This window comes from Phocoena phocoena, chromosome 4 (assembly GCF_963924675.1).
Source record: "Phocoena phocoena chromosome 4, mPhoPho1.1, whole genome shotgun sequence".
Taxonomy (NCBI): domain Eukaryota; kingdom Metazoa; phylum Chordata; class Mammalia; order Artiodactyla; family Phocoenidae; genus Phocoena; species Phocoena phocoena.
This window is the reverse complement of record NC_089222.1, coordinates 71,015,045-71,038,877: the sequence shown is the minus strand read 5'-3', so window position 1 is coordinate 71,038,877 and position 23,833 is coordinate 71,015,045. Positions and strand designations below refer to the sequence as shown.

At 37.3% G+C, this 23,833-nt stretch overlaps 1 protein-coding gene across 1 annotated transcript in view; it reads left to right on the top strand.

Moving 5' to 3' along the window:
* The window catches only part of ATP13A4 (ATPase 13A4), a 100,956-nt gene that overhangs the window by 34,866 nt on the left and 42,257 nt on the right, over window positions 1–23,833 (top strand). Inside the window, exons 5-12 of the mRNA XM_065875838.1 lie at window positions 780–849; window positions 2,344–2,478; window positions 6,298–6,367; window positions 13,481–13,615; window positions 15,964–16,134; window positions 16,999–17,156; window positions 17,831–18,019; window positions 21,010–21,071. Coding sequence (XP_065731910.1) covers window positions 780–849; window positions 2,344–2,478; window positions 6,298–6,367; window positions 13,481–13,615; window positions 15,964–16,134; window positions 16,999–17,156; window positions 17,831–18,019; window positions 21,010–21,071 — 990 coding nt within the window. The remainder of the gene's footprint in view (window positions 1–779; window positions 850–2,343; window positions 2,479–6,297; window positions 6,368–13,480; window positions 13,616–15,963; window positions 16,135–16,998; window positions 17,157–17,830; window positions 18,020–21,009; window positions 21,072–23,833) is intronic.

Here is a 23,833-nt window from a genome sequence, read left to right as displayed (position 1 = left end):
AGAGTGCAGCATCACCATGATCTGGGTGCTTGTTAGAAATGCAGAATCTCAGATCACATCTCATCCTTATTGAATCAGAACCTTCCCATTCGCAAGACCGCAAGGCTGTCTGTATGAACATTAAAGTTTGAGAAGCACTGCTGTAGTATTTACATTCTGTTAAGCTCTTTGGTCTGAGCATCTACGTAGAAGGCACAGAGAAAGTGTTTAGCATTCCCAACAGCAAAATAACTCATAGAGTGTCGTTGCTCTGTGTAATCAAAGAAACACATCTCTGAGTTTTCAATTAAAGGACGTTATAACTGTGGAGCTATTTTTGAGAGTTCAACACCTTTTCACTCACATTAAAACAAATTCTGCAGCTTCCCAGCACTGAATAGGAGGAGGAAAAGTAGGCCCGGTATTCCTTATCAGTAAAACTGTTCCCCTGTAATGAGCCCTCCGTCTCACATCCATGGAGCCAAGAGTTGGGGAGAGACAGAGTTGAGAGAGTGCTAATCCTGAAACTACTTGAATGGAAAAATGACTGAAATTAAATACCAAAATTACCATCAGGGAAATATTTAATCAATAAATGATCGTGCTTATTGGTTTTGCACCTGAAAACCCTCCCCCTCTCCAGTTATTTTGAGAAAGATGGTGATGTTACGTAATAAGGGAGGCATATGTTGATCCCACAAGTGAGAAGGTGAACATGGAATAGTCTTTTTTTGAATGGGTAAGAAATGAGTTTTATTTTTATTATTAGTAACTGAGTAGGCTGTGATCTCTCCCTATAGGAGGTTAATATGTGGGCCAAATACTATCGATGTTGAAATCACACCCATCTGGAAACTGCTCATCAAGGAGGTAATCAGTATTTTCTCTTGATGCTGGCTAGAAAATAAAAAGGTTAGATTTTAGTCAAATGATCAAGAATGCTACTTGTTAATAGTAACTGTAATTTGGGCTATTTTAAAAGAATGCAAAGCATATTCATATCTCTGTTGTTTCTTGTGGTCCATTTTTGCACACACATTTCCTGTTACAGCATAAGATATGATGCTCGTGTGTCTATTTATCCTTTAATGACTAGATGAACACAGGGTTTCCTTTCTTTCTTTCTTAATCCTATACTTTTTATCCCGTCTCATCTTTGTGAAACTAAAATAATAATTAAAACTTAAACAACTCAATCCCTTTCCTATGGGCAACATATACAATTGCCTTACAAAACTGTAGGAAGAAAACATCTGTTCAGCCTTATTAGTTCTGCTGATCTCAATGTGTGTGTGGGAGGGAAAGAAAGACTTGACCATAATTTACTACATTGAATTTTTTCTGTTTGACTCTATCACTGGGCTCATTTTTCATTTTACCATGATTATTATGACACTACAACCTTACAGCTGTACCCTGGGTCCTCTCCTGCATGGTACCTCCACTCCTCCTTGACTTAAAAAAGACTTACTAAACTCCAGCTACTTTCTCAATATTTCTAGCAAGTTTTAAGTCATGAAACAGAGCAGAAGAAACTGATAAGAAAAGTTTCTGTGTGCTTGTTCCCTAACCAGAGGCAAAGATAACTGTTCCTATTTTAGAAAGATGGAAATCAACTAGAGAGAATTTGAGTAAGGGCACAAAATGTTTTTATCCCAGGCAGGATTACAACTGTTGGAGTTAATCTCTGCTTTCTCCCATAGTGTTCTAGATGCTCAATTATCTAGATTATTCCTTTCAGCTTGGCTCTCTATTTATGAGAAAATTTAGTCTTCAACTCGTACATTAATCTAAAGTACTTTAATGGCTTCAGATATGGCAATGTTGTGTCATAGAGAAGAACAACTAGAAAGCTTTTTAACTTTGTAAACCTGACCAGTAGGTCAGGTTCCGAAGGCCACTCAATGTAAACTGGACATGATAATATCTACTCCTCACACAACTGTTGTGATGGTCAACATGGTGATACATGAGACAATACTTTGTAAATTATAAGGTGCAGTGGTGATTAAAAGTAAGGGCACTGGGGCCAGATTGCCTGGGTTCAAGTCCTGGTCTGTAACAGTTGTGGCTCTGTGACCTTGGGCAAGTTTCTCAAGATATAAGGCCCAGTTTCTTCATCTTTACAATGGAGATAACTAATAACTTCTGGATAATAAGATAATTATGGGAATTAAATGAGTAAATTCAGGTAAAGTTGCTTAGTGCAGTATCTGGCACATGGTAATTGCTGCATAAATATAATAAGAATATTGGGTGGGACGATTTGTCATGGAGACGATTATGATAACAAACAAGTCAACGAATAGCTATGTATGAAACCTAAATATCTCCCTTGTCTTCCTGTTTTTATGCTGCCAACAGGTTTTAAATCCATTTTACATATTTCAGCTCTTCAGTGTCTGTCTGTGGTTTAGCGAAGACTATAAAGAGTATGCTTTTGCTATCGTAATCATGTCAATCATTTCCATCGCTTTGACCGTATATGATCTCAGAGAGGTGAGTTTTTCCACCAATCGTATGGTCTGAGAAAGAAAGAGTTGAGACTTTGTTGAAATTTTGTTTGAAAAGCGTATAATTGGAAAATAGTCATTGCCCACTCCATAACAAATGAGACCACGTTTGTAAATATCTAGCACAATAGCTGATGCTCAACAAATTCTAGTTCTTTCCTTTCCTTCCCATCCCAATCCCTAACCTTTCAAGTTATTTTTTTCCCTCTCTTTAGCTTACTAAGGCTGATTATTGAGAAGAAAATGCAAATATTTATGAATTGTGAATAAGTGAAAAAATATGTGTAGAGACTACTGATGGGTCTTGAAGATGGTGGAAAAGGGGTGAAGGTGGAGGAGTCTTTAATATTTAATAAGGAGTGTTTAATATCTTTGTCCTTTGTGTTTGGTTGGTAATCATTTGTCAAAACCCCAGTCCAACTCTTGGCTTTCTTTATGCCTACACAAGGGGACCTAGGCACTACCAGGAAAAAAATCATACGGTACACGTTGGTTGATTGTGCTATAAATCCATGAAGACTGACCTCATCTGCACAAGCTCTCTATATGTCTCTGGTCAATGTGCTCTCTCATTCTCTGGAATTAAGTTCTCAAACCAAATCTTCCTTCAAGTTTCTGAGATGCCTAATGCCCACATTCCACTTTTCCTCTAATTCAGCTGATAATCTATCTCATTGCTTTTTTTTTTTTCCCACAAAGATAGAAATCATAAGATAGGAATTTGCTCAGTTCCACACCCTCCTACTGCCAGATGACTTTTTTCTCTACCTCCCTCTTGACCTGATCTCTCATTACAGAGGAGGAGGTGCCCTCTGCTTGTGCTTTTGATAGCATCCTTTTCACCTTCTCAGCATGCTTATGGGGTCAGTGAATGACTCTTTTCCTCATTCCCTCTCCCTAAGAGCCTTCCCATCAGCATTTAAACATGCTCAAGCTTCTCCCAACTTAAAACCAAACCAAAACAAAACAAAACAGAAACAAATGAAAAAAATCCCTTCTTTTGACCATGCTTCAAACTTCAGCTACTATTCTACCTCTTTTCTCCCTTTGACGGCAGAACTTCTCAAGCTCATTGTGCATCTCTCTTCATTTGCTCATCTCCCTCTCATTTCTCATCTATATGGAGCTGGCTTCCTCTCTTATGACTCCATTCAAAGAGCTCTTGCTAAGGTCACCACTATAATCCTAAGGCTCATAGATAGTTGTTTTTTTTGTTTGTTTTTGCGGTACTTGGGCCTCTCACTGTTGTGGCTTCTCCCGTTGCGGAGCACAGGCTCTGGATGCGCAGGCTCAGCGGCCATGGCTCACGGGCCCAGGCGCTCCGCGGCATGTGGGATCCTCCCGGACCGGGGCATGAAACCGTGTCCCCTGCATCGGCAGGCGGACTCCCAACCACTGCGCCACCAGGGAAGCCCTCATAGATAGTTTTAAAATAAAAAAACAGTATTTTTTAAAACTAGCTAGTCTTTTTTCTTAATAGAAGGAGTAATATATGGACATAATAAAAAAAGTTCACAAGAACAAAATAGTGTAAATGAGTAGTAAATACTCCTCCCACCTTAGTTCTTTCAGTGTCTGGGTCTTTTAAGAGGCATCCACTGGGACCAGATGTTCTATATACTTTTAGCACTGTTAAACACATATGCGTTTATTTGTTTTATACAAATGGAAGTATACTATTATATACACTGTTATGTACTTGCATTTTTCACCTAATGTATCTTAAATATCTTTCTGTATCTGCACAAATATATTTTCTCTAAATGTACCATGATTTTAAAACCAGTCTTATATTGATGGATATTTAGGCTGTTTCTAGTCTTTTGCTATTAAAACAATGCTGCATTGAGGATATTTGCATATATATCTTTTCATACATCCACATATATGTGTTTGCAAATATGTATAAATCACAAGTATATATAATTTATATTACATGTAAATGTGTGTATAACATATCTGTATTGATAAAGAGATATAAATTTTCTATATTTGAAATTGCTTAATCATAAGCTAAATATATTTTTTTTACTAGACATTGTCAAATGCCTCTTAAACAAGTAATGCCAATATACACTTCTCCCAAGAGTACACGAGTGTTTATTTTCCTTATTTTTGCCAATATAAATGAAAACAGAATTTCATAACTATAATAGCATGTTTTCCATTGTGAGTTGAGCACTTGCTCGTGTTTTAAGCTATTTGTATTTCTTTTACTGTGAACCGTATTCATGTCCCTCATTCATTTTTATTGAGTGGTTGGTCTTTTGCTTGCTGTTTTCATGATTCCCCTCCCACAGTGTATACTTTCTTCCACAGCGTAGATTTCACTAAACCTCTCAGTTGCATTTGGCACTGTTAACTGCTCCCGAGCTTTCCCTTTGGCTTCAGTGACAACACACTCTCCACCTCTCTTAGCTGCTCTTCCATTCTCTTTTTATAGTTCATCCTCCTCTACCTGGCTTTTTAAAAAAATGGGTGTCTCATATCAAAACAATATGAAAATGTTCACCACATAAAGGCTCCCTCTTCCTCCACCCCTCCACTTATGCAACCAGTTTTTAGTTTCTTGGGCATTCTTCCAAAAATGTTTTTGGAATATACATCTATTTTGTTTTCCTTTCTTATGTAAGAGGGAGCATAATTACACTATTTCCTACCTAGCTTTACTATTATTATTAATAATACTGTCTTGATGGTCTTTTCATGTGAGTACCTTGAGTCTTCATTATTCTTATACTGCATATACTAATGACTTCTAAAGGCATATGCTAATGACTTTCAAATTTATATGTGTATTTTAAGTCCAAATATCTCTTTTGAGTTGAGACACATAGATTCAACAACCTATTTGATTCAGTGTGACTTCTTCAGGGAAGATTTCTATTGGTTCATTAGCTATATATGCTCCAAAAACACCTTATTGTTTTCATTTCATTGTTGATTGCAGTGATATATTTATGTGTGTGATTATTTGATTAAATGTATTTACCCAGTACATTGTAAATTCCTGATGCTAAGAATCCTATCTGTTTTGTTGACCATTCCACCCCAACCTCTCAGCATAAAGGTTGTTCAATAAATATTGAGTGAATGTATGAATGAAGAAAATAATAAGTTAATAGCAGAACACTCTTTCGCCTTATATGATTCTGTTAATCATTCTTAGGACATATTAATCAGATTTGTAAGTGATTTGAAGCTAGGAGATTAAGGGAGATCTTAAATGACAAAATCAGAATAAAAAAATGAAAACACTAAATGATTGGGAATTTGTAATCCCCAGGACCATGTAAAAGTTCTTTCACACAATAATTTCTTAATAAATGTGAAATCAAATATAATTGTATATTATTTTTGTCTCCTCTTATTTATTCACTCTCAATGTCTCGTATATTTCACATATTAAAACAGCAAATAGTATGAGGGAATAACAGGAACAATCAAACTCCTTATGAAGTTAGATTAGGAACTCTGATATGGGATAACCCCAAACTGAAATAATGCTTGGTTCTTGAAACTATTTAGGTATAAACATAAATGTTGAATGATCAAAGTTCTTTTGAGTGGACAGAGCATGCTGGGAACTTCCTTTCTATTAAACAACACGTACTTCTTATCACTGGCTGAAGAGCACCACAAGTTGGATGCTTTTTCAGTTGAGTAGAAGGCTACTCAGTCTTGTTTTTAAACAGTAATTCAGTTGGCTCCATCTTTAAAGAAGGCTAACACTTTACTGAATAATATCTGGGACCTATCCTCAAATAGAAAAGGCTTTTTAAAATTTTCTATTCTTCTTTTCCAGCAATCTGTAAAGCTCCACCATTTAGTTGAATCACATAATAGCATTACAGTCTCTGTATGTGAGAAAAAGGGTAAGTCACTTTATTTTAGATCTGTGTGTTGTCCATATGAAATGAGAAAAGGATTTAAATTTGTATTTCTGATTTTTCCTACTACTGTCATCTTCACATGTATCTTTTCCTGTGCATTTACTTAAAGGGGTGGGGAAGTGGAGACTTTTTTCACCTTTTAAAAAAACATTGACATACAATAAGCTGAATTCAAGTGTACTATTTGATAGGTTTTGACATGTGTACCTACTTATGAAACTATCACCACAATAAAGGTGACTGTCCATCCCCCCTAAAAGTTGCCTTGTGCCTGTTTGTAATCTTCCCTTTCAATTTCTCACAATTTCATCCCCATCCTCAGGCAACCACTTTGCATGTTTAGAATATTTTATAAATGGTATTGTATAGTATGCATTTTTTTGGTCTTTTATAGTATATTTTGGATTAATTTTTTGGGGATCGAAGTTCATAATAATTTTGAAGTTCATCCATTTTGTTAAGAACATCAATAGTTTATTTCTTTTTATTTCTGAGTGAATTCCATTGTCCAGATAGACCAGTTTGTTCATTCATTCATTTGTTGATGGAAATTTGGGTTATTTCCAGTTAGGGGCTATTACAAATAATGCCACTTGAACATTTGGGTTCAAGTCTTTCTATGGACATACACTTTCAGTTCTTATTTTCTAGGGAAAATACCTAACTGTGGAATGGCTGGATCATATGATAAGTAAATATTTAACTTTTAAAGAAACCACCAAACTGTTTTCCAAAGTGGTTGTGCTCTTTTACTCTTACCAGCAGTGTGTAAGAGCTCCAGTTGCTCCATTCTTGCCACTGCTTGGTATGGTCAGTCTTTTTAATGTTAGCCATTTTAATAGCTGAGGGGTAGTATCTCATTGTTGTTTTAATTTGCATTTTCCTGATGACTAATGGCATTGAGCATCTTTTCAAGTGCTTCTTTGCTACTTGTATATCTTCTTTGGTGAGGTATCTGTTTAAATCTTTTCCATATTAGACTGTTTGCTTATTATTAAGTTTTGAGTGTTCTTTCTGCATTCTGGATACAAGTCCTTTTTCCAATATGATTTGCAAATATTTTATCCCAGTCTGTAACTTATCATGTCTTTTCATTCCCTTCATAGTGTCTTTAAAAGGGCTGGTGTTTTTACTTTTGTTAAAGTCCAGTTTATCAGTTTTTTCTTTTGTGGATCATGTTTTTTGTCATATCTAAGACATCTTTGCCTAATCCAAGGTCATCAAGATTTTCTACGTTGTCTTCTAGAGGTGTTATAGTTTTAAGTTTTACATTTTCCTCTCTGTTGTATTTTGAAGTTTTTTTTCTTTTTCTTTTTTTTTGGATTGAAGTTCAGTTTTTGTAAGCAGATATCCAAATGTCCCAATACCATATGTTGAAAAGACTGTCCTCTCTCCACTAAATTGTCTTTGCATCTTTGCCAAAAATCAGTTTCCTGTACATGGGTGGATCTATTTCTGGACTCCTTATCCTATTCATCCTATTCTACTGTTCTATTTGCCTGTCTTTATATCAATGCCACATAATGTGACTTTATAATAAGTCTTGAACTAGAATAATGTTAGTCCTCCAGCTTTGTTCTCTTTCAGAATTATTTTAGCAATATTGGGCTCTTTGCATTTCCATATGACTTTTAGAATCAGCCTGTCAATTTCTACCAAAAGAACATGCTGAGATTTTGATTGGGATTGTGTTGAATCTATAGATCAATTTGTGGAAAACTGATATGTTAACAATTTTGGGTCTTGTGACCTGCAGACATGGTGTATCTGCATTTATTTGTCTTTGATTTCTCTCAGCAGTGTTTTGTAGTTTTCATTGTACAGTTTTTCACTCTTTCTCAGATTTATTTTTAAATATTTCATATTTTGATGCTATTTAAATGATATTTTAAATGTAAATGTCCCATTGTTCATTTGCTAGTAGTTCCCTCATATGCATGTGTTAATTACTAGTCTGCTGAATACTAAAAAGGGACCTCTGTGGGCCTTTTGGGGCTCTCCCTCTGGGCAATTACTTTCTCTCCAGTACTCTGTTCTGTGAACTCAAGATGCCTTAATCTCCATAGACTTTTATCTCTGTTCCAAACTAAGAGTCTTCTGGACTTTGTCTGGGTTCCGCCTCTTTCATAGTGGCCTGGAAACCCTCTACAGGCAGTAAGCTGCAGGGCATCTTCATTTGTTTCCCATTTCTTTTGTTGCTTATATTTAGTGTCTAAAACCATTGTTTCATATATTTTGTATGACTTTTGGTTGTTTCATGTGGGAAGATAAATTTGCTCCTTTTTGCTATATCTTTGCTAGAAGTGAATTTTTACCTTTTAAAAATGTCCTGAAATGTAAAGTTACATAAAAATGTAGCTTTTTATGATGAAGCATTTTACATATGATAGTGGAGAGAAAACAATAATGAAACCCTATGTACCTATCACCCAGACTCAATTATTATCAAGTCACTGAATGTGTTTTCATCAGTTCTACTTCCTCCCTCACCCTGGATTATTTTTAAACTATTTCAGATATCATATAATTTCATTTGAAAACATTACAGGATAGGTCTAAAATATAAAGACTCCTTTTTAATTCCTTTATCACAGCTTTAAAAAAAACATAAGAGTGAGGGCAATGAAGCAGGAGGAACAAGAGAGATTTCTGAAATGGTGTTAAAAAAACCAAAAACATAATTTAAAAAATCATCAGTTCTACAGGCAGTATTCAAATTTCCACCAATTGAATCACAGTGTGTGTATATATACTTATGATATATATGATATACAATATATATTTATTATACATAATATATATTTTCAAATCAGGATCCAAATAAAGTCCATATACTGCAATTGGTTAAGTTTCAAGTTTATTTTAATTCACGCTTTCCCTCCTCCACATCCTATTTTTTTCCTTGAAAATGTTTTGTTGAAGAAAGTAAGTGGCTCATCCTGTGGTTTCCACGGTTTTGAGTGTATTGATTGCATACTCATGGAATAATTTAACATGATTTTCTACTCTTTGTACTTCCTATAAATTGGTGGTTAGATCTGAGGCTTGAGTTTTTGGCAAGAGTACTTCATAATTGGTATTGTGTATTTCTAATAGGAGGTACATAAAATTTGTCTTTTTCTTGTGATATTAACAAACATAAATCTTCATGGCCCAGATTTATTATTTCATTGAGTTTAAAATATATTCCATCTTCATACATTAAGTGGAATATTTCCATAAAGAGAGACACGCTTCTTCAACCATTTCATTACCCTGAGATTCAGTTTGTTTCAGGATAAATATCTGACTATTTCTCCTTATTCACCAGCTTTCAAAATAATGGGTTGATCTTTTAGCATTTTCCAAAGGCTTTAAAAAAAATTTTAGTGTCATTATACATGTATAATTTTAACATGGTCGGGATATTTTCATCCGCTGCAGGTTTTATTCTTGTTGTTCAAGATGCCCATCTTTGGCCTTTCAGAACCTTTTCATGTTGACTCTTGAATTCATTTGACATGACCCCAGTAATCTTTGAAAATTGTATTGCTTTCTGGTATGATAAGCTATTCCAAGTTCATCTTGGACAATTCCTGCTCCAAACCTGGACACATCCAATTTTCCAAAGACCTCTTACATATGGTACTTAGAGACATCAGTCAGAGTGTTAGGAATGCTCATTTCTGTGGTGTTAGTCATTGTTCCCAGGCCTTTTCAGAAGACATACCTAGAAAATAATATTCTAAAGATAAATGTAAATTATGAGCTCATACTGACATTTCCAGATTAAGTTTAGAACTAAGGGTTTTTAACTTAACTTTGTTGATTGTCCTTCTAGTTCTCCTTTCTCCATACCCAAAGTCCTGATTCTCAATTACAGCAACAAATTACGCATTTGCTTTATCCCATTACACATAGTAATGTCAGAGTAACAAACCAGCACACCCAGCAACAATATGATTCCTAAAAACAATTTAAGAATTTTTTTAAAGTTCTTTTTTTCTCCTGTTTGTGATACACCATGAGGAAGGTACAAATTATACTTGAAAATATATGTTTTAAAGTCACTCAAAATAATTCTTCTCTGTATGGTTATGCCAACAACAGTTATGTTCACAACTAGGTGAACAACAGGTTCACCTCATTTATTCTGTTTTAGCCTTTTAATGTTAGCTTTTCAAATTTATTTTTGTGTTAGTTTGTGTAGTTACTATATAAAATATCTATATGATTTGAAAGTTAAATCCATAAAACAAAAGACATTCAGGGGAGTCAATTTCCTAACCTTCCTTCTGTACCTGTGTAATCATACTCTCAATAGTAATCATTTAAAAAAATTTTTACATTCAAAAATACAAATTATAGATAATATTCATAGTGACATAGTATATATACAGAATAGGATATATACATATACTGCTGCTTTTTAGATTGCAGGGGTGTATCCTACACATTTAACTTATATTTCCTGGTGTGTATGCTACATACTTAATGATGTTTCCCAGGGACCCTCTCAGAGCAGTATATAGAGATATTCTTCATTCATATTTCAGCTGCGTAATACTCTCTTGTATGGAGGAACCATTGTTTATTCAGTAAGTTCTCTGTTGAAGGATTCTTTCCCAGCCTTTTACTATAACGAATAATGCTGTAATGAAAAGCCTTGTGCATTTATCTTTCCATATTTTTCCAGTCTATCTTTGACATAGATTTTGAGAAGTAAAATTGCTGAGTTAAATAATAAATGCATATGTATTTTTGATTTAGAGATATTGCCAAATTTCTTTCCATAGACGAGGTACCAGTTTTCATTCGTACCAGAAATGTGTGAAAGTACCTGTTTCCTCATAATCTTGCCAACAGAATATACTGACAAACTTTTAGATTTTTCTAATCAGATAGGTGAGCAATGCTATTTCATGTATGGTTCTCTCTGTCTTTTTCTTTCTTTCTTTTCTTTTTCCCTATGAAGTAATTTACAACATACAGAAAAGCCACAAGAGGAGATCAAATAACTTTTTTCTTGAACCATTTGAAAATAAGTGGCTCCATGACTCCCACATGCTTTAGTGTATACTTCTCAAAGATACGAGCATTCTTCTATGTAACAACAATTCAAACATTAATATCAGAAGGTTAATATTGATATTAGTACCAAAGAATGCTCAGTCCCATTCCAATTTTGTAATTGTCTTAATAATGTTCTTTATAAGAAAGGACGCAAGATCACCGAATACTGTTGTTTGCCATATCTCTTTAATCTTTCCTTGACTTTCACAACCTTGACTCTTCCCACTTTGGTTATTTTGTAGAATGTCCCTCAACATGGATTTGTCTGATATTCCCTTACAGTTAAATTCAGCTTACGCTATTTTGGCTGGAATATTACAAAAGTGATGCCATGTTCTCTTAGGTGGTACATAATTTAAACTTGTCCTATTACTGGTGATGTTAACTTGGACTACTTAATTAAATGGTGTCTGTCAGGTTTCTCTATTGTACAGTTACTTTTTTCTCTTTCTAATTAATAGTTATTTTGTTGACATATACTTTGAGACTTTCTAAATAAACAACCCTCATCAAATTTTCACCCCCTAGTTTTAGTATCCATTGATGTTTCTTGGCTAGATTAATTATTGCTTTGATAATGGCCAAATGGTGATTTTCTTTCCTTCTATGATAATTAATTGTCAATTTACTGTAAGAGAAAGCTATCTTTTCTCCTCACTTATTTATTCATTTACTTATGTCATTATGGACTAATGAACACCTGTTTTATTTGATGGGTTATTGTTCATTATTATTATTCATTACTTTGATGCTCAAATTATTACAGATTTAGGCAGCGAGAGCTCTGTAAGTTGGCTTTGATACCTTCTTGATCTGACCCCATTGCTCTCTGAGCAGTTCCCTACTTAGTGGCATAGCAGGACATTCTACCTTATATTATTTGTACTTTTCTTGGCCCAGCGTTGTAATCAGCCATTTCTTTAAAGAACCCTAGTTCTTTTTTGAAGGGAAATGAAATTTAGACACCAAAATTTGGGCACTAGGTGTGTACCTCATTAGTGGGTTTTCACTGCTCTCAGCCCTCTCAGAGAACAGAATTAGAGCATGTACCTATAAAAAAAGACAAGCAAATACATATGCATGCATTCTTATATACATACACATTCACATCTATATTATTTCTCTATTGAAAACCATCAGTTTACACTCCTGTCTCCAATTCTAGTCCAATACCACAGAGTTCATTCTGATTTTATTTCTGTTTCTATTTGTAACTTCCTTTCTTCAGTGAGAAACCTGGCTCTCATTAGCCTCATTATATCCAGTTATTGTATCAATCCTGCCTTTCTCACCCTGCTTGGACTCCAATATCTCACACCAGACCACTGCCACCATGGGGGTCCTTGTCTCCCTCCTTGGGCTCTGACACTCTGCACCAGGCCATGTAAGCACCCATTCATCCATTTTAGGCTCCACCATGTGGTGGGTGCTGCCACCCCCATCCCCACTTCACCCAGCCCCCTGCATGGATGTCTGTCTTGCTTAACCCCCTATAGCTTTGGGCTTTGGGAATGAATAAGGAAGATAAGAAGTAAAGGAAGACTGGAAAGAAGGACAGAAGGCAGAAAGGAAGGACAGATTTTTCAATTTTCTTATTATGAGTAAGAATGAATATCTTTTCAAATGTTTAACACCTGTCACTTGTAGTGTGTATGTGTGTGTGTGTGTGAACTCTATGTTAACAACTCCAGCAATTTTGCTATACAGTCATTTGCTATAGTCTCTTTTTTTCTCAAACTCTTTGTTTATTAGGAATATTAATCTTTTGTCTGTAATGTAAGTTTCAAACATGTTCTCTGAATTTGTCGTTAGTTTTTTCTCTGCCTATTTATTTTTCTTTGCCACACAGAGGTTTTTATTTTATGTAATATAATGTATTACCCTTTTTTCTTATAGTTTGCAGATTTCAAATCAATGTTGAGGAATGGCTTCCTTTTTATATATGCCCTGCTTGCTTTTTCATTGATTTCCAATTTAGGTAGATGTTGGACTGTGTTTTTGTGGGAAAAAACCTGACTCAACTCTGTCTACTCATACTTTCAGCTGGAGTCCAGGAGCTGGAATCACGCTTCCTGGTACCTGGAGATCTATTAATTTTGAGGGGGAACAAAGTGCAAATGCCGTGTGATGCCATTCTCATAGATGGAAGCTGTGTGGTAGATGAAGGCATGCTGACAGGTATGGTTCTACCTCCTAGCTTACAGCCTCTGCTGGTTCTCCCAGGTTTTTCCTGAATGATAATGGCAAAGCATGGGGTTGCTATGGGACCTTCCTATCCCCACAAATCTTATTAACAGTCCTGCACTGGATGGATCTGAGAGTTCAAATTAAAGCTGCTTTCTAGTACTAGGTTAGATATTACAACCCTGTCATTTTACCTTTAAAGATTTTAGAGGTCATTAGATGTTTCAGAATCATCTGTGACTTTTATGTTTAGTATTTTTCTATAAAATACATCTTCAGAAAAACACGGAGGGTTTGAAAACCATTAATGAAATCCTGAAACACCTCCCCCACAACCCTGCCCCACCCTGGTCAAGGCCAGGCTCTTCCTAGCTTGGTTTGAAAATGTTGATAAATGGTTGAGGCAGGATTTGCCAAATCTGCTAACTTCAGAATACACACTGGATATTTTGGACTAACTGTGTTTCATTTTTAAATCGCATGCTGGAGCTGGGAGGGACGTCATATCATGGATATGGAAGCTGAGGTTCAGAGAGAAGTGACTTCTCAAGGTCACGGTGCTTTGAGTTCTTACTCACATATGCACTTATGAGAAGATGCTGTGCCTACCTTTCTGTAAGCTAAAGAATCATAAAGCCTTTTTCAGAGATGGAATTGGAGGCTATAAATACGTATTGATGTACAGTACTGTGGTTCCCATTAAAGTACAAATCGAGTCTATTTCTCCTGGCAGACCAGGAAGGCATTAAATGCAGACAAGAGCACACAGCTCCCTCCTATGTGAACTTACAAAACAAAGCGAAACAAAACAGGTGTGACAGGTCAGGTTCCTTTCTCTAGGGAATCCATAGACCGATAAAAATCCTTCCGTGCTGGGACTTTCACAAAGCCAAGTGCAATTTTCCTAATGAAAGTGGCCCTAGTATACTGGAACATATCCCTGATCTTATACTGTCCTTTCTACAAATGGAGGTGGAGGGCTTCAATAAGCTTTATTCTCTAAGCTTTATTCTTTATTTGGTTACTTTCACAACTCATTCACCACCTTGTATTGCCACTTAACCCACTGAAATCTGCCCCCCCAGTGTGCTGGCAAGGGTCACAAATGTCCCAATTGGCAAATCCAATGGATTCTTTAAATTTCACATCTTATTGGCCTATCTGCTGCATTTAACCATTCTGACCATCTCTTCCTTCTGAAAACACTCTTCTAACTTTCCAAGTCAGTGCTGACTCTCCAAGTTCTTCTACCACTGACAATACCATTCAGCTTCCTGCACTTCTCCTCTTCCTCCACCTCTTTGATTTTTGATGTTGTTCAGGGGTCCTGGACCTTTCCTTTTCTCACCTTTCACTCGAACCCTAAGTAATCTTGTCTTTTCCTGTGGCTTTAATTATTGTTTATAAGGTGATGACCTGTGACTAAATATCTCTGGTCAAGGCCTCTCCCCTGAGCTCCAGACCCAAATAAATATCTAACTGCCTACAAAGCATCTCGACATGGTCATTCCATAAGGCATCTCCAAATCAGGGACCGAAAGGCAATTCCTTCCTCCTTCCTCCTATAATCCCTGTGTTGCTGATTAATGCTACCCTCTGCTCTTTCTTCCGAGTCAGAAACCAGGAAGCCATTTAGAATTCCTCTGTCCCTATGATCTGCCAATATAAAAATCTCCCCAAGTTTTGTAGCTGCTCAATTTCTTATTTCTCAAAACCAGTGCCTCTTTTCTACTCCTACTGCCAGTTGCCATAGTTCAGACCTTGTCCTCTTTAAGCAGGACTCTTGTGATTTTTTTTCTCAACTGGATATCCAGCCTCCAACCTCATCAGACTTCAATTCATTCCCTGTACTGCAGACAGAGTACACTCTCTTTGTACGTAAATGTCATAGTACTCTCCTGAATCAAACAGCTGAATATCTCCCTATTTCCCTCCTGCCCCCAATGCCTATAGAAAACCATTTAAACACTTAAGTATGTGCATGCAGGGCCTTCCACGCTTTGGCTCCTACATAGCTCTCACGGCCTCTCATTTCCCAGACCCCACAACTTGCTATTCCCTAAATCTTTATTTCCAGTCTATTTCAGCATCTCTGTTTCATTTTACAATGCTCATAGTATTTATAATATGACATTATACTTATTTGTTTCCATGGCTGTTTCCCCCTCTGGACTACAAACCTCTTAACAAGAACTATGTTTCTCCTTGTATCCCCTATACCAAGGGTTGTTCCTACCACATGGCAGCCTCCAAAAATGCCTGCTGTGTGATGAGTTAGCATTTGCATGTTTAAGTGAGTGAAGGCCTCCCACCTCACAAAATGAGATGCTTGTTTTCTGTAGGAGAAAGTATTCCGGTCACTAAAACTCCATTACCTAAGATGGATAGCTCTGTGCCCTGGAAAACACAGAGTGAAGCGGATTACAAACGGCATGTCCTCTTCTGTGGAACAGAGGTTATCCAGGCCAGGGGGGCTTGCTCTGGCACCGTGAAAGCAGTAGTACTGCAGACAGGTTAGTTAGCATCTCCTTCATTTTATTATTTTGATGAAATATTTTCGCTCAATATGTCTAGTGCCTTAAATGAATTAGGTAAGGAGCAGTCTTTAGATGACAGACCCCATATATGTAAATAGAGATATTTAAAATGTGAATTGAGCTATGGCCTATACCTTTCAGTAAAAATAATAACATTGATGACAACAATTATTATTCATATGCTTTGTAATTTATAAACTATTTCCACATATCAAATTATCAGAACAAAGATGCCTGTCCTCATTTTGTACATGAATAGGCTGGGGCCTGCACAATTCAAGTGAAGTTTAAAAAGAATCACACAGCCACTCACTGACAGAGCTGGACCTAGAACTTAGGTATTCTAACCCAAAGAACTAATCTCAACTTCTTTCCAGGCAGGACTAGAAACTGAAAACTTGATGATGAAAAGTATTAGAAATTGAATCCATCTGCATTTACTGGGCCATTTAATTTAAACTCAGGTGTTCTGTGCATGTGTGTGTGTGTGTGTGTGTGTGTGTGTGTGCGCGTGTCCATGCACACTTACAAATCCTTTCCTTAAAATGAAGCTGTATTTGGAAAAGCTGTGCTCTGCCCCCATACGGTGCTTTCCTATCTCTGGGATGCATTGAAATTAAAAGTATAAGGAAGGAAAGCGAGAGAGGAATAGTCTCTGAAAGAGCTAAGGTATATCCATTCTAGCACTTAGGTATTTGGCCAATTATCCTTTAATTGCATTTGGGCTTAAGCACTGTTTAAGTATCTCTAGAGAAAACGAAGGCTGTGTTGAGGATTAGAAGAGCACTAACAGTAGTATATGTCATCCTGAGAGTATGAGGTGTGTGTTTGCTGCTTCAGGATTCAACACTGCAAAGGGGGACCTCGTGAGGTCTATTCTGTACCCGAAGCCGATGAATTTTAAGCTCTACAGGGATGCCATCAGGTTCCTCCTGTGCCTCGTAGGGACAGCCACCATCGGGATGATCTATACTTTGTGCGTCTATGTGCTCAGTGGGGTAAACAGCTTTTGTTCTTTTACTACATGCACACGTACACTCATCTATAATTTATGCTCTCCATGTTGACCTTAATATAAGTCACAGTTTTCAAACCTGGGAAAGCAAAGCCAAACACGGAAACCTGCTTATATACTCCCAGATGCCCAATATAAGCAATTGATCACCAATGCAGCAGATAGGCCAATAAGATGTGAAATTTAAAGAATCTATTGGATTTGCCAATTTGCCAATTGATCCGTAATAGCCATCAGATCTAGTGGGATAAAACAGTTTGTTTATTGAGATATCAGCATGCCTCTACTCTTGGACTTTTCCTTACACTATTTTTTCATCTTCAATCTGAGGATGTTTATTCCAATAGTGTAGTATTTTATAGCTGTTAAACGAGGAATTTAAAATAAAACCCACTGTTGGTGAGATCATGGCAAACTGGTACACTGTTCTCCGCTGGTAGCAGTATGAACTGTTACAAGCTTTTTCATTACACTTTGGCAAAATCTATTGAGAGCCCTAAACATGTTCATACCCTTTAAACCACGTTTGGCCCACTCACATCATTTCTAGGAATTTGACCTAAAGAAGTAAACAAAAAGGAAGAAAAAAGTCATATGCATAAAAGTGTTCATGGTTGATTTATCTGTAATAGCTAAAGAGGGACTTTATCTTCCCAGGAACCTCCGGAGGAGGTGGTGAAGAAAGCCCTTGATGTCATCACAATTGCGGTTCCTCCCGCTCTACCTGCTGCCCTGACCACAGGCATTATCTATGCCCAGCGGAGGCTGAAGAAGAGAGGCATCTTTTGTATTAGCCCCCAGAGGATTAATGTATGTGGACAGTTAAACCTTGTCTGCTTTGACAAGGTATGTGTGTTTCATTCTTATCCTCAGTGACATTTTTATTATCATTGTCATCATGCACAGGTACTTTACACTCTTGTGAGGCAGGAAACATTAGATGTGGGTACTGGGTACCTGACTTCATTTTGTCTCTGGTTGGATGTGTGATCTAGGACAGATACATCTCTTGAGCTCTCAGATTCTAGGGTTTAGAGAAGGAAGAGTAGAGACGGAATAGGTGAATATTTTAGGATTCTTCCACCTCTAATATTCTATGAAACACAATGAATTAAAATAACATTCTGTCCCTCTGTAGTCAATACCCTCATGCAAAGAACAAAATTTAAGACTTTTATTACGGTTACTACTGTATCCCTAATGCTAGGACCGTTACCTGGCACACAGTCAGTGTTCAGTAAATATTCATTGAATTAATGAATGAATAAAAAAGGAAGAGTTTATTCAGCTGTGTCTTACTATGAGACTTGGTTAAAATAAATCCCCAGTCAATCCCTTACTATATTTTCCCATCTGCAGTGTATTGCTTAAAATAATCCTTGATCCCATGCCAGTTACTCCCCATCAGCTTCTTATTCTACCTTCTCCTGAATATATTCTTTTTGTCTATATACACGTGTGCTGGCATGAAGGTGAGAGCTGTAAGAGGGTAAGATGGAAATGAAGGACTGTTTTGTCCCTGGGTCTTAATTTATAAAGGTGACTAAGTGACCACAGGCAGAGGTCGATGCCATTGAAAGAAAAGTTTAATGTTACTCACAGTTCCCCTACACAGAAGAGCCGTGTCTCACCAGGCAAGGCCCCAGGAGGAATGCCAGATTTTGATCAGGAAGCAAAGCAGGAGTGAGGGGAGTGCTTGGGTTATGGCCTTTATAGGAGTTTCTGCAGGAAGGGCAAGACAGAGCAGGGTACACAGCTGACAATTGGCTAGTGTGAATGATTTTGGTGGGCTTTGGGCTATAGGAATGGTCTTTAGTTGTCTTGTAGCTGGCGCTGGGTTGATTAATTCAGAGAGACTGTTTCCTGGGGAATCTGGTCAGATAGAGAAGGTATGACTCCTTACTGGTTAGTTTGCATATCAAAGACATGCTGTTGGCTGGTTATCTCTAAGAATTGGCTAGCCCCAAGGAGGCAGTCTGTCCGTCAGAAAGGTTTCTTAAGTTAAACTTTTGGTGGTGGGCACACTGTATGGTGTACAGAAGTAGAACTATGATGCCGTGCACACAAAACTTATATAATTTTATTTATAACATATAATGTAAACCACCGTTTTCACAATTAAAAATAGATTTAAAAGAGAGAGAGATTTTGTAACATGTCAAATATCATAATATACAGAAAATTCGAAAAGATATAAAACCCGAGGACATTGTAGGCAGGCGAATGTGGGCAAGGAGTCAGGAGAGCAATAGAGTGTGATTTTGATCAGAGCAGAACATTAGTAACAGGAGAGGGTGTTGTAGACTTCAAATGTATGGCTAAGAAATTTTTACATACTCTTTAGGCAGTGGGGAGCCATTGAAGGTGTTTTCTCTTCTTTTTTTATTGTTGCCTTCCATTTTCTTAATTTATTTTTTATTGTGGCAAAAGATGCATAACATAAAATTTACCGTCTTAACCATTTTTATGTGGCTTTAAGTGTATTCACATTTCTGTGCAACCATCACCACTATCCATCTCCAGAGCTTCTTCCCTCTTCCCAAACGGAAACTCGGTACCCATTAAACTGTACAGTGAAGGTTTTTGAGAGCAGAGAATTAATGGGATCGGAGCTGTATTTTATAATTACTTGAATATCAGAGAGATCTACCAAGAACAGAAGGTTAATATGGCTCTTGCCACCATCTCAATGTTATTTCGTGATCAAACTAGCATCATAAGAAAAGATGTTCTGGTTCTAGGATCATGTTATCCTTGGACTTGGAAAACGAAACAGGGGGTGGGAAAGATAATTGTGATATGAATTTGAATAAAAAATTAAGTAATAATTATGAGCAATTATCATTATTCTCAGCTCTTACTCTATGCCAGACATTAAGTTAAGCACTTTGTAGTGTCTCATTTAATTTTTAAAACAACCCTATATGATTATGACCATGTTACTGATAAGGGCTCTGATGTTTAGGGGGATTAAATAATTGGCCCAGGTCACACAGCTGGTGTTTTGGCCCAGTCCAAGCTCTTCATCACTATACCGCACTGAGAAAAATACCAACAAACCCCTTTTTACCAAATAGATGTCAAATAGCAAACTATAATATTTCTTTAGAACAGTGAAAAATTCTACTTCCATTACTTGTTTCTGATGACATACTTTTAACTTTTGCTATAAGTGCTGGGACTCACCCATTTTAAAAAAATTGTACTGAAGTATAGTTGATTTACAATGTTGTGTTTAGTTTCTGCTGTACAGCAAAGTGACTCAGCTATACATATATATATTCTTTTTCGTATTCTTTTCCATTACGGTTTATCACAGGATACTGAATATATTTCCCTGTGCTGTACAGTAAGACCCTGTTTTTTATCCATCCTATATATAATAGTTTGCATCAGTTAATCCCAAACTCCCAATCCATCCCTCCGTCACCGCCCCCCTCCTTGGCAACCATGAGGCTGTTCTCTTTATCTGTGGAGACTCACCCATTTTATAGCTCTTAAAAGCAGGCTTACCAAGGACTGTCCCATCCATTCAGTCTTCTGTTAAATTCTCGAAACAAGCCTCTGAAATATGTAAGGCAGGTACCGTTTTCTTCCCTTTATTGCTGAGAACACTAAAGTTCAAAGAGATTAAGTGCCAGCTTGTCACACAACTGCTGTGAGTTCATCAAATCTTCCACCCAGGACTCCAGATACCCACCTTATTGTGTCCTTCCTTCAAGAGCTGATCTTGATCATGTGTTGTGACATGTATTTTCCTGTTAAAACATAGCTTATCAGTGTCACTGTGGGGCTGCTGCATCTTCAGAGTCAACCGAGCTCTTGTTTCTGTTTAGACAGGTACCTTAACAAGGGACGGCTTGGATCTCTGGGGAGTCGTGCCCTGTGATAGGAGTGGGTGAGTACTTGGGACCAAATGCATTGTCATTTCTCTTTTCCCAGAACTCTTTGTTTTTCTTCCTGAATACTAATAATGGAAAGATTTTGGCACTGGCTTTGGTGAGCAGTAGTTGCCAGAGTATCTTCATTTAATTTCTCTTCTTGACTACTTCCAAAGCTCACTAAAACGTGCATATTTCCCGCACCCCAGTCCCAGCCCCGGGACACTCCCAGAACCCAGGAGATGAAGGGCAAGTTTTGACACTGCATTTAAATCTTTGCTAAAATGTGATTTGCTGTCAGCATATTAGTTCGGGGCCAGTGTGTGTCATTTGGACAGTACCAAGACACTGTCCTTCAAGGAGGTAACATTCCTTGTACAAACTGAAGCCTTTCCATGTGCTAGGAGGAACACTGCCCTGACCTGTAGACACTGAATTTCAGGACGAGGGACATCTGTGGAACCACAGCTAGTGTACTTCATTTTCCTTGGTATTCTAGTTCTGGCAACACTACTTTCTGGCTGCCAGAAACTCCTCTTTTCTGACCAGAATGGACTCCGTTTTGGCAGTTTACAACTTAACGTGGTAAAGATTTCCATGTCCCTCTGCTGGGGCTCTCTTGTTTGAGTTTGCTTCTCTGCCTGCTTTTTCTCCCCACTGCAACTTCCAGCCTGATCAGAACACGAACATATGACAAATTCAGGTTTTGAGGGTTTTTTTTTTTAATTGAGGTATAGGTGATTTCAAGGTTTTTTAAATTAATTTTTTTGTGTTTTTTGCTTTTGAATTTCATTTTATTTATTTTTTTATACAGCAGGTCCTTATTAGTCATCCATTTTATACACATCAGTATATGCATGTCAATCCCAATCGCCCAATTCATCACACCACCACCCCACCCCCTGCCACTTTCCCCCCTTGGTGTCCATACGTTTGTTTTCTGCATCTGTGTCTCAATTTCTGCCCTGCAAACCAGTTCATCTGTACCATTTTTCTAGGTACCACATATATGCGTTAACATACAATATTTGTTTTTTTCTTTCTGACTTACTTCACTCTGTATGACAGTCTCTAGATCCATCTACGTCCCTACAAATGACCCAATTTCGTTCCTTTTTATGGCTGAATAATATTCCATCGTATATATGTACCACATCTTCTTTTTCCATTCATCTGTCGATGGGCATTTAGGTTGCTTCCATGACCTGGCTATTGCAAATAATGCTGCAATGAACATTGGGGTGCATGTGTCTTTTCGAATTATGGTTTTCTCCAGATATATGCCCAGGAATGGGATTGCTGGATTATATGGTAGCTCTATTTTTAGTTTTTTAAGGAATCTCCGTACTGTTCTCCATAGTGGCTGTATCAATTTACATCCCCAGCAACAGGGTAGGAGGGTTCCATTTTCTCCACACCTTCTCCAGCATTTATTGTTTGTAGATTTTTTGGTGATGGCCATTCTAACCGGTGTGAGGTGATACCTCATTGTAGCTTTGATTTGCATTTCTCTAATAATTAGTGATGTTGAGCGTCTTTTCATGTGCCACTTAGCCATCTGTATGTCTTTTTTGGAGAAATGTCTGCTTAGATCTTCCTCCCATTTTTTGGTGGGGTTGTTTGTTTTTTAGATATTGAGCTACATGAGCTCAGGTTTTTTTTTTTTTTTTTTTTTGCGGTACACGGGCCTCTCACCGCTGCGGCCTCTCCCGTTGCGGAGCACAGGCTCCGGACGCGCAGGCTCAGCGGCCGTGGCTCACGGGCCCAGCCGCTCCGCGGCATGTGGGATCCTCCCAGACCGGGGCACGAACCCGCGTCCCCTGCATCAGCAGGCAGACTCCCAGCCACTGCGCCACCAGGGAAGCCCTCAGGTTTTGTTTTTTAATGAAAATAGTTCCCTCTCATACTTGCAACCTAAATCACAAAGCATCTTATACATAAAAGGTACATCATGATTCTTCTGCATTATGCAAATGACATACGATTTATCTATAAAATGTTTTAATTATATATGTTTAACACATTTTCATATTAATGTATTATTTATAAACAAGCCCATTTCTGGAGTTGAAAAATTAATCCTGGTGCTTCTAACCATTTTAGTCTATAGAAGGAGGCTGTTACAAGTGGTAACTTTCTAAAGTTCTTTTCATTTTCTCTTGAAGATAGATTTGGATATATGCCTGGTCTTCTTGTTTTTAGTATTTTCCTGTTTCAGTGTCTATAAAAAATGTATGCATTTATTCACATATGTGAGCATTCAGAGAGCAGTCTTTTTCTTATTTATATTTGTGTCCCTAATGCCATATAGCACTATAGCAGGCACACATAGTAGATGCACAAGAAATGATTGTTTATTTAAAGTGAACTTAATAAGTTCCATCTTTTGAATGCTCTTCTCCTTATTCAATTGACATCATCTTATTCACAAAACTTTTAAAACTTTCTGTTTCTAAAAGTGACTTGTCAAATTTAAATAAAAATAATTGATATACTATTTAGATTATTGATAGATTAATCCAACCTGTCACTCTCCTTCCCCCTCCCTCCTTTCCCTCCTTCAAAAAGGTCAAAGTTGGCTCTAAATGACTAAAAGAGCAATTAAAAGTTTTTAAAAAATTTTTTAAAGTATTTATTTATTTATTTGGCTGCATCAGGTCTTAGTCACGGCACACGGGCTGTTCGTTGTGGTGTGCAGGCTTCTCTCTAGCTGTGGTGCGCAGGCTCAGTAGTTCCAGCATGTGGGCTCTCTAGTTGTGGCACATGGGCTCTAGAGCTC